This window comes from Cebidichthys violaceus, unplaced genomic scaffold (assembly GCF_023349555.1).
Source record: "Cebidichthys violaceus isolate CVI_PGR_0920_01 unplaced genomic scaffold, fCebVio1.0.p SCAF_16, whole genome shotgun sequence".
In the NCBI taxonomy this organism is placed as follows: domain Eukaryota; kingdom Metazoa; phylum Chordata; class Actinopteri; order Perciformes; family Stichaeidae; genus Cebidichthys; species Cebidichthys violaceus.
This window is the reverse complement of record NW_027176329.1, coordinates 11,479,041-11,490,091: the sequence shown is the minus strand read 5'-3', so window position 1 is coordinate 11,490,091 and position 11,051 is coordinate 11,479,041. Positions and strand designations below refer to the sequence as shown.

At 40.4% G+C, this 11,051-nt stretch overlaps 1 protein-coding gene across 1 annotated transcript; it reads right to left on the bottom strand.

Annotated features, from left to right (window-relative positions):
- Window positions 1–241: 241 nt before the first annotated feature.
- Window positions 242–10,443, bottom strand: cratb (carnitine O-acetyltransferase b). Its single transcript, XM_068711251.1, has 15 exons — window positions 10,061–10,443; window positions 9,470–9,694; window positions 9,084–9,202; window positions 8,430–8,483; window positions 6,765–6,930; window positions 5,328–5,502; window positions 4,955–5,045; window positions 4,613–4,700; window positions 4,414–4,514; window positions 3,839–3,958; window positions 2,918–3,040; window positions 2,239–2,374; window positions 2,051–2,113; window positions 1,825–1,962; window positions 242–994 (listed from the first exon to the last, which is right to left on the bottom strand). Exons 1-15 carry the CDS (start codon window positions 10,109–10,111, stop codon window positions 791–793), a joined length of 1,854 nt encoding a protein of 617 aa, XP_068567352.1. The 5' UTR covers window positions 10,112–10,443; the 3' UTR covers window positions 242–790.
- Window positions 10,444–11,051: the final 608 nt, after the last annotated feature.

Genomic DNA, 11,051 nt, shown 5'->3' with positions numbered 1-11,051 from the left:
TTTGCTTGCTGTAATAATTCCTCCTTATTATCCTGGCTGTTAAAAGATCTTTTCCTAATGCAATCTCAGCTTGATGGGAGACGAGTAAGAGATTAGCACAACTACCATGTGCTTTACTGCATAGCTGAAATAGCTCACAGGTTGAGAGCAGAACACGCAAAAGCCTCTTCAAATTAATTTCAACATACAGTAAGTAAATCCTGAAGTTCAGGTTGCTCAACTGAAAAGAGACAAAATCAACTCTCACTTCTTTGCACCGTCACCATTTATAACCAGCCTCCTGTCTTTTGGCCCATTTCAAACAGACATACACAATCAGTGGTTTCCATAAACAATTGTCAATTAACTGATGGCAGTGAACAAAAAACATATGTATATAGGGTACTAGAAAGGCTACTGGTTATCCCATAACTTGTAAAAGGAGTGTAGTCAGTTTCAACACAAATGCTTTGGCTTACTGTGATTAATGATGGAGTGTTAGGTTGACTTTGTTTTGCTTTCGCATACACATATTGTTGCATCCACCATAGCAAATATAATGCAGCTTGCTTGCTCAGCTCTTGCTAGAAAAGGAAAGTGATTTATTGCTCCATCAAAAGCACCATAGAGACACCGTGCTCAGCCTTTAAAACCTGCTCAGATGTAAACGCTCTAGTGAAGCACTACATGCACGGAAAAACATCCAAACCTCATCAAGACCTCTACAAAATGTTGTTTTAAGAAAATAACGTCTATTTTTCCATATGTAGAGGAAGGGGTTTATCCTGTTGGACATACTACAGGTTCAGCTCTACACAGTAGGCTGCAGCAGCTCCTGTAGCTGACACAAAGTGTCCTTCAGGGTTAGAGCTAACGTTTCTGCATTCGTCTCCTCGCAGCAGTTGAAGGCGGTGATGGAGAAGTGGACGTGGTCTGCCTGGGGGTTGTAGCAAATGGCGTAACCGTCAGGAACGAGAGGCCCGAAACACATCACGCTGTCTGTGTTTGCGGGCACCTGAAGGGGCAAGAGGGAGGATTAACACAAGATAATGTAGGAAGAGAGAGAAAGTTAGACCTACACAAATATAATGTAGAAACGTTGGCTGAAAACCATATCACAATAATGATTTTCTAAAATGTATATATATTATATTACAATATGGCCAAAATCAGTTCAAACGACATAGAATCAGACCTATATTTGGGTGTCCTTGATATCACAAGATCTGACAATTCCTGTCCAATCTTTTACTAATGAATCTATTAGTGTTGACTTGTGGTGTAATTATTCATTGTTCTGTATGTAAATCACACATCTAGCGTGGATAAAGTGTGAAACGGTGAAGTAAGGAGAAAATTGTTGACTTTGATCAAGCAGGATGAATCCAGAGTGAATCACCAACTCACACTACATACGGCAGCTAGCTACATTGTAAATGGACAACAAGACAAAATGTGAAACTAGGACCATTAAAACCACATGAGCTTCTGCTGTCAAACACATAATTGTAGTCAAGTCAGCCAAGGAGCAAACTACTTACTGTACAAGTCTGAATGTCATCATAAAAAAAAAAAAAGATGAAAAAAACAGAAGATAAGCAGCGTGATTGCTGGAAACTCCCAAACCCTATTTTGTTGGCAGTTATTGCTCCACGTCAAAAGAACAGCATCACAAGCTCCAGAACAACAGGAAACTGCTGATCACATGCTAAGAGCTCCCTTACATATATTCACAGTATCATAAAATAAAAAAAAGCCAAATTCACACTTCCTGTTGTGCTACAGGAATGTCAAAACCTTCTGTGAAACAAACCAACAGAGACACACTATCACACAGGAACACACCTGCCCCGTTCGAAGTTTCCAGTGTGTTGCAAGGCCGTAAGCTGTATCCATGAAGACTTTGGGAACGCTCAGTCCTTCCTCGATGGCCTGCAGCTTGAGCCCCAGCAGGTGCAGGTCAATGCCGTGTCCTTGAAGTACCTGAACAGAGCAGATAAAAAGACGACTTTAGAGAGAAGTGGGGATCAGTTAATAACAGAGGACAAATGAAAGTTGACTTGGTATTTACCTTAAGAGTCAGAGCCGTATAGGCGTCAACAGCTTCTCTGAACAGTTGTAGCTTTGCCTCTCGCTGCAACACGAGAAATAAAAACACAACAATTACATTTCTCCTTGCTATTAAACCACCTGAAAGCAAACAACCAAAATATGAATCCTGCGTTAGCCGCAGTGGAACAATTCACTGGCGCTTCTCACCGTCACGGACGGATTGCCGAAGGCAAGAATGAACTTGAGCGTCTGATTTGTGGGCGAGCGGATGTATTCTGTCCTCCCTCCTCGAAACATCCTCTGGGAAGCGATATCACAGGAAGGACAGACCTCATTGTGAGCTCTAAAACAAGAGAGAACAAAATGGAATGCAAGTCTAACACAAACGCTGATCTTTTCAATCTTTAGTCTTATTTGTTCATTACTGATGTGCATTCCAGGACAAACCGCAAAGAATACAGAAACGAATAACCTAAATTCAAGAATCAAGATTCAATAATTTATTGCCATATTAGCGGCAGTTGATTATGAATTTGGTTTGGTCCGGCCAAAGCTGTTGTCTTTTGGGGATTTCAACATTTTGGAGCGATAGTTCCCATAATGCTTTGGTAGATTCAAACAGGAAGTAGACTGTTGACATGGATTCAGTTAGTTAGCTGTGGATTACAATTTGAGGCCCTGTTTTTTTCTTTTAAGCCAATGTTTATTAAAAAAATGGTGAATTATCTACTGAACAGCCATCACTCAATTACTTAAATACTGAAGAAATAGGGGACAATACCAATAGACAGAATTTCTTAAGATGGATTTCTCTTGTGATGCAAACATTAAAAATGAAACTTTATCTTTTGAATCTGCTGAAGTCAGTGATGTCACCGTGACTGACCTGTAGTAGGCGAGCTGCAGGGCGACCTGGATGAAGGAGTTTGGACTCAGGTTGTGCTGCTTGGGAAGCTCCTTACCAAACCTCTTGAAGTTGAACACGTTCACGTCGAGGTCGTTGATCAGTCTGCAGAAAATTTCAAACATATTATTCTGTTTTCTATCTTTTTGTGCATCCCATTGTCCACATCTCATGTCTTTCTTCTGTGAATGGAAGCTTTTTATCCAGTGATAAAAGCTGGTCTGACACCTGAGCAGGTCCATTCACGGAAGAAGACCATGAGATCTGGCCAAAAGCTCTGGAAAACATGTTCCCAAGGTCAATAATGAACCTACATGTTCATAATTTGTATTGCCTGTTCTTTTATATAATTTTTAGCACTCCTATTACAATATAATCAATTACACCTGAATAGTTATAGTTTCTGACAAATACATTGATAAACACTTCTATTTGGTAATAACTACACTATGATGCCAAATGTGACTCTAATTTAAGGTATTTTGAGCAGGAGAAACATCTGTCCAGCTCAACTCCACAGTGCATGGAAGAAAAAGCTTTATTCCTCATTTTGTTCTTGGCATCTGGATGATTTAAGGCTACTCTGCAATTGTACAAAGGCTTGTGGGAAAGGCCTGGATGACAACAGCGACTTCTAAAACCTCTGTAAAGTCATGAACAACTTTTCCATTTTGTCAAGGTTACATTCACACAGGGACGATAAACGTGTTTGCACTCCTGTGGCTTTCATCCGGGCCAAGTTCATTTCAGCTTTGTTAGTTTTTGAGACTAAAGCAAACGTCTAGCTTACGCTGTGCAGCGAGGCCATTCTTCTGTTATCATGACGAGTATATAGTCTGCAGAGACTCTACATTTACACTTCAACCCTCCACACTGTCCAGGAGAATAAGTGGGGAAACGTACATGTCGAGGTTCCGCTTGGCGTGCTCTATGTCCCTCTTAATCTCCCGGTCTATGTGAAAGTAAAGCTTCTTGGGCATCTGTAGAGGGACCAGCGGCGCTCTCTTTGGGTCTGGTTTCTCACTGCAGTCAAGAAAACACACAATTATTTTCCACCCTATTATCATGGTCCGTTTTGTGTATGCTGCTTCACCAGTGGGAGTCACTGTGCAATTTGGTTTCCCGCGTTTACGACTGCTCTGTAATGAGACATTTAGCTGAAGCTTTAGCGCCTCCCTGGTAACTCTTTGCCTGTTTTTTCATGAGAAAAATGTAAATTACTTTGAACAAAAGCATCAAATGAGTCTGGAAACGTCTCACGTTGCAGTTACATTCAAAAGTAAAGATATCTATGTCTCATTGAACACCGTCAGCACAAATTAAATTTTATGCGTTTAGATCGTGAGAGTAAAGATTAACAAGATTTTAGAAAGAGATATAGATTATGGTTTAACTTAAGTAAACAACATTGAATCCAGCTAAAGCAGCGTGTGCATCAGGGTACGATGAGGTCTCCCCTCGTCGACCCTTTATCTCACCAGTACTCGAGGATATGATGCAGCAGTGTTGCTATGGGTGGACCCTCAGCTGTGGCTGCTTCATAGAGAAGACCCCACGAGCCGTCCTCGCCCACCACGAACTATTCAAACAAACACACAGACAACAGTTTGCCTGCTGTAACTGCAGAATCAGTCTTGTTACCTCTCCTTGTCCTGCGAGAACTTCTCTGCTGCTCACCTGCAGCGTTTTATCAAACCAGCGGTTGCCGCTGTTGGAAAACGTCCCGCCTCCATGCAGAACCTGTGCTGCCTTACGGCTGGCATACCTGTCAATCAAAGTTGGAACAAACAAAATTATCACACTAAGAAAAAGATCAAGTGACCAGTGGTAAGTACATTTACTCAAGTACTGTACTTCAGCACAGTTTTGAGGTACTTGTACTTTGAGTATTTCCAATTTTAGAGGAAAATCTTACTTTTATTCCACTACATTTATTAGTCACCTATAGTTACTGGATATGTTTTACATAAAATAACAAATTATTTAGTAGAGGAGTAGGTTGATTGTGTGAGTGCATACTTTTCATCAGATATCCTCATGACCGGAGAATCCAGACACAAGGAGAAAAGTCCCGTCTCTATCAGCCGCACCGATTCCTTGTTCAGTTTATCTGAGTCACAAAAAGGAGAAGGAGAGTATTTAAAAATAAAATCTAAATCAAATTTAGTGCCATATTTCTTTCTGTATTTAAAATGACTATTGTGCTGGCACACAATAAAGCTAGTTTGATACATAAATATAAAAACATACACGCTTAACTACATTTATTGTTTTACCTACATTTTCATGACGTCCTTTCTCAAATAAATAAATAAATAAATAAATAAATAAATAAATAAATATATATATATATATATATATTGTAGTGTATGTGTATTATCCTGTGATTTACCTCTCAACAAACGGTTGTAGGCCTCTCCCCAGGTGTGACGGTGCTCACTGGTCAGGATGCCCATCGGCTCTTTGTCCGTCTTCCAGGACTGAGCCCTGATCCTCAGCAGCTGGCTGTGGATCTGGCTCTCCGTCATCTGGGAGCCGTCGCTGTTGTAAACCTCCAGCTGGAAGAACTAGCAGAAAAAGAGGATGCCATCTTTGTCACGTCTGTGCTCTATACACGATTTGATGAGAGGTGCTCGAGGCTCGAGTGCAATGCTTTCTCTGTTAGTTTGGTGTCCACCTGAACTAAACAGGCCTCCACACAACGTTGTGTTTAGTGTTTATTTGCTTTACAAGATACAGACTGTGTGTGTGTGTGTGTGTGTGTGTGTGTGTGTGTGTGTGTGTGTGTGTGTGTGTGTGTGTGTGCTCTCACAGTATTTTTGTACTGATTAATTTAACCTCTGGGGCTTTTCTCTTTCACAAACCCCAACCACACGGACATGTGCAGTGTTGCTGTGAACACAGACTGCACTTAGAGCTCCAACAATTAGTTTATTGATCTTTAAGTCGATCAACAGAAAACCTATCGGCAATTATTTTGATAATCAATTAATTCTTTAAGTCAAATTTTAAGCAAAAGTGGCAAAATTTACTGGTTCTGGCTTCTAAAATATGAATTGTTACTGGTTTCCTTATTGCATATAATGGCAAATATTTTGGGGTTTTGGACAAAACTAAGTATTTTTATTACGCCAATTTGTTTGTGGCATTCCTCACTATTTTACAGAACAAATGATTTGGGGAATCAAATCTTAAGATAAATTAATTAAAACAATCGTTAGTTAAAGCCCTACTTGGTCGATCTGCAACTATTTTGATAGTCAATTAATTGTCTTAGTCACATAGTAAATGCCAAAGAATTTCTGTGATTTTAACATTTCAAATGAGAATATCTGCTGCACTCCTTTATGTTTTTCCACTATTTGTAACACTATATCAATCAAACGATTTGCAGAATTATTAGAATATTATTTTTGTAATATCTTTATCTAATGTGAAGAGAAGGCGAAAGAAACATGAAGAGCACATAAGTCTATGAGGCTCATCTTGAGTTGTAAGAACTGGCATCAGATTTGTTTTGATGCTTCTCTCTGAACTGCTGCCAAAACTCTGTCCAATAAAAGAGCTTCTTCTGTGTCACGTGACTCCTGTTTAGAGAGATCTGTGCATTTGTAATTGGTTTAGGTTCTTATGAAATCGGGCAGCAAAGAAAGAAAAAAAAAAAAAAAAAAAAAAAAAAACACAACAAAAAATAGGTGTGACTGCACAAGGCTCAACATGCCTGCGATGTGGTACAATTTGTAATCTCAAAAGGGTAACAAATGAATCAGCAACAAGGAAAAGAGAAAATATGAATCCAACAGTGTCATCTGTTGTAAACACATCCCACCTGGTAGTTCCTGACAACTGTGATGTGAGTCGGCGAGCGCCGGGAGCGCCCGTGGTGGGCGATGTAGTCGTGTTTGGGGCCGGGGATCCTGCAGGAGGAGAAGAGGAGCGGGTAGAGCTCCATGCACAGAGGCTTCCCTCGCATGTTCTCCACCGGCAGCTGGCCGCTGACGGAGAGAGGCAGACACATGTGTCTGGATGTTAATATTTAATAATGTATTTTCATATAGGTAGAGCTATAGCTGTCAAATAAACGGAGTGGAGTAAAAAGCAATATATTTTCCTCTGAGATGTGATGGAGAAAGAGTATTCAAGCACTTGAGTAAATGTCGTTAGAGAGACTGGAAAGAACGAACACACACACACACACACACACACACACACACACACACACACACACACACACACACAAATGAGCTGTTGGCTTTGCACAGACACCGTTACACACACTTTGGGCAAATGCATTTAGACACAGATTTAGATGCATGCCAGCCTAAAGGATCAAGCACTAAAATAGAAATTAGTGAAAATGACCGTGACACAACAGATTAAAAAGTTACTGTAGCATTTGAACAAAGGTTGACAAAAGTTTATATTAATAACTAACTCTAGTGACTGTAGCAGGTAATTATTGACAGCTGGTATCATTTGCTTTTAATACTAACACTCACTGTATTCACCCCTACAGAGAAATACAAAGGTGATCTGTACACCATTAAATGTGGGTTATATTTAGGTCAGCATGAAACAGAAATGCTTGTTATCCAGTAATTACATTACATTACAGTCATTTAGCAGACGCTTTTATCCAAAGCGACTTACAATTCAGTAACTATCTACCGTTGACGCAGCTAAGGGAGCAATTTTGGGGTTAAGTGTCTTGCTCAAGGACACATTGACATGAGACTAGCTGGGATCGAACCACCCTCTGATTGAAAGGCGGCCCTGCTCTCCACTTAGCCACGGTCACCCCAGTGATGGAATGTAACTAAGTACATTTACTCAAGGACTGTATTTAAGTAGTTTGGATACTATATATGAATATTTTCATTTTATGGCACTTTACACTTCTACGAGCACCACATTTCAGAGTGAAATATTTTACTCCATTATATGTATCTGACATTTGCAGTTACTTTCCAAGTTGTGCAGATTACTTTTCATACAAAACACATGAGCTTCAAAAAACACAATGCATTAATCAGTTCTCCGCCTTATCAAGTGATCTTAGTCTGAAATTGAGTCCTTGAAGTTCTATTTTCATTTAAAAAGTAAAGTCTGATAGTAATATTTTAACCTGTCTCTAAAAACATGTTGATTCAAATTATTAAATTCTTACTGCACTACAAAATATGGCTCTGTGACTCAATTATAGTTTGTTTTTTTTACAGCTCAACACTTAATAAAGTGGTTAAAATCAGCTCAACAAAAATGCTGCTTACATATTCATACACAAGTGATGAAAATCCTAAAAAACGCATTAGCGTAGCAAATACTGTTATTGATTTAAGTGCATTTGCTGATAAGCATGAATTTGACTTACATTTACACTGTGGAATTACTACTTTTACTGAAGTAAAAGATCGGACTACTTCTTCCCACACTGTTCTTATAAAATAGAACCTTTAAAACATGAGAAAGATTAACCAATGCGAGTCAAACTTACGTTTTGATTTTGGCCTTGAAGTCCAGAACTGCTGCTATCAGTTTGGATGCAAACCTAAGTGGAGACAAACATGTTGTTTTGTTACGCAACACAGTTGATCGCCATGTCGTCACGGAGTAACTGCAGTTGAACGCAGACCGCATGCAGCAGTATGTACTTTGTAAGGGCAGCTGCAGTATGTACTAAAAGGAAAAGAAGGTGATTTGTAATCCAGCCATAATCCAAATTTTAGATTCAGAAGTTTAACTTTGTTTTGCTTCATTTATGAGCAACTTTCATAGGAGCGAACAGGGTGCCGTCTCCGACGCTGTATCCAGTTCTCTGTATACATCCATGGTGTTTATCTAAGTCACGTTTAAGGGCAACATCCTGGCCAAGTGTTTCCACTAGAAACAAAGACACAGCACTACAATAAAGACATTGATTTTGTCTGCTTGGGCTGAACTACCATGTGTTTAACTGTAACTGCTGAACTAGCTGTTATGCGACTTTATTGTCGAATCAAAATATTGATTATGAAAACCTGCAGATCGATGCAGGCTCTATTACAATCGAGTGCTTATCAAAGAATAAAGCATTGGCTGTTTTACACATTTTCCTGGGTTATTTCTTCCACTGTGCTGCTGCAGTGCGTTTATGTTGTTGTCGACTCACACTAGCTGGCTCCTCCAGTCGTTATAGTCTCTCCTGGGCAGAGAGATGGCCGGGTTCGAGTGCACAGGCAGCGGCTGTCTGCTCTCCAGGTACGCCCACTGCACCCACCAGGGTGAGATCTACACACACAGGATTGACAGTCAATATGTACAAAGAGTAAACTGTTAAAAAGGGTTTCACGAAACCTACAAATTCTCATAAATTACTGGACATACTTCAATGAAAGGAATATATAAATGTGTATTTTAATGCAGATCAGGATCCAGGTGCCGACAGTATTTTATTATTAAAAAAAAGATATTGTTCAACCATTTTCCAGTACATGCCCTCTCGTGTATCACTTTCTAACACCTGTCCCAGTTCCCACACTGAGACGAGACACGGACCCAGTTGTTGGTGTGCCTGGCTCTCTTCTCCACTCCCTTCTGCAGCCGTGCACCGAGGCCACCCGGACTGCCAAACTCCTGCACCATCCTGCGGGTGTGGCGGAGCTCCTCCGGGGGCAGCAGGGGCTCCAGGGAGCTCAGGTAGTCCTGCAGGGTCTGGACCAGAGGGGGCACTGGCTGTGGGGGCACAGAGGAGAAGAAGCACAGCTCCGGCCTCAGCAAGACCTGGAAGGAGAGGAGAGGGGGCATTAAAAAGGGGTTCCGGAAAACTGAGGGAAATAAATATAATAAATATGTATTTATTGCCCTGCAAACTCCTCCGATTTAGGAGTTATAGTTCATGAAGTGTAACCACAGTGCTCCTACAGTAACTCTGCATGTCAGCAGAATGCAATGCCTTCCAGGAAAGTTTGACAATAAGGGCGTATCAAAATAGGAAGTGTGGAAGACATGACTTGAGGAAACATGACCAGCTGCCTCTTATTCGTTTGTCAGCCCCGTTGTATTAATTAAACACACCGTAAGAAGGAATATAGGACACGTCAACGTTTAAGTCTCTTTAGTTAACTTTGAAATCGGAAAACAGCTCACCCGAGACAGCCATGCTCTGCAGGTTCCTGGTTGGATTTTCCTCAAAATCATGTTTCCTTACAGTCAGAAATCCACTACGTGTCGCATATGTAATACAACGATCCGCTTTGGCGTTAAATATATTCTGTAAACGTTTAGCAAAAACTATCTGTGCGTCAGAATACAGAAGAACAAGAGGGCCCTCCTACTACTTCTTCTTCATGGTGGACGTAGATGGGAGTCGTCGTCGCTCGACGGCTCCTAGTTTGAAAACATCAGTGCACGCGCTAAAAGTCGATCCCCGTCGTCTTTTGTTTAGTCCCATCAAACTGCGAGCGTGCAAACATTCACGTACCGGACTGACTTTACGCTACAAGCCCGCACACGTGTTGACGTAAAAAATGTTTCTGTAAACAGCTACGTCACCGAGCCTCTGACCGTCGTATACAATACCGCGTCTCACCGCAGAGTGTCGCTGTTACCACTCATGATGATAAATACAGCTTCCTAACTTCTTGTGACTCCATTTCCCACAATAAAACAATGGTTGAGGAATTATTCTGATCCGTTGGTAAAAGTATGTAAGTACAAGCAGGAAAATGTACTTCAAGTATTACAAGTAAAAATACTCCACCCCCTGTGACTGTTATACTTTTATATATATATATTATATATGCTCTTTAATCAACAGAAAAGTGGTGACAAATAGCCTGAGTTAGCCTGATTTTCACCTGGTATCTCTGTCAAAATAGAGTAATGTCAACATGTTCAAAGGAACATAACGAGAACAATGCACAAGACAGTATACATAGCCATAAACAATACAACATCCCTTAAGTAGGATGTAGAGTTACCGGTGTGAAGTGTGTACAAATTATTTCCCCTTCAAACACAAATCAGCCATCCCTTGGTTTTAACAGTTTCTACTTTCCATTAAATTAGTTTTGTTTTAAACACATTGTTTTTGCTGTTTTAATATGCCAATTGCATAAGACAAAAGCTAACAAAAGGT

Bases quoted from the DNA above. Each gene is read 5' to 3' on its own strand.
- cratb (XM_068711251.1), bottom strand. From the start codon at position 10,111: ATGATTTTGAGGAAAATCCAACCAGGAACCTGCAGAGCATGGCTGTCT. The intron at 5,046-5,327 runs GTAAATCACAGG...TTTGTGACTCAG, and splicing joins CTACAACCGTTTGTTGAGAG to ATAAACTGAACAAGGAATCG. The intron at 995-1,824 runs GTGTGTTCCTGT...TTGCCCCTTCAG, and splicing joins GGAAACTTCGAACGGGGCAG to GTGCCCGCAAACACAGACAG.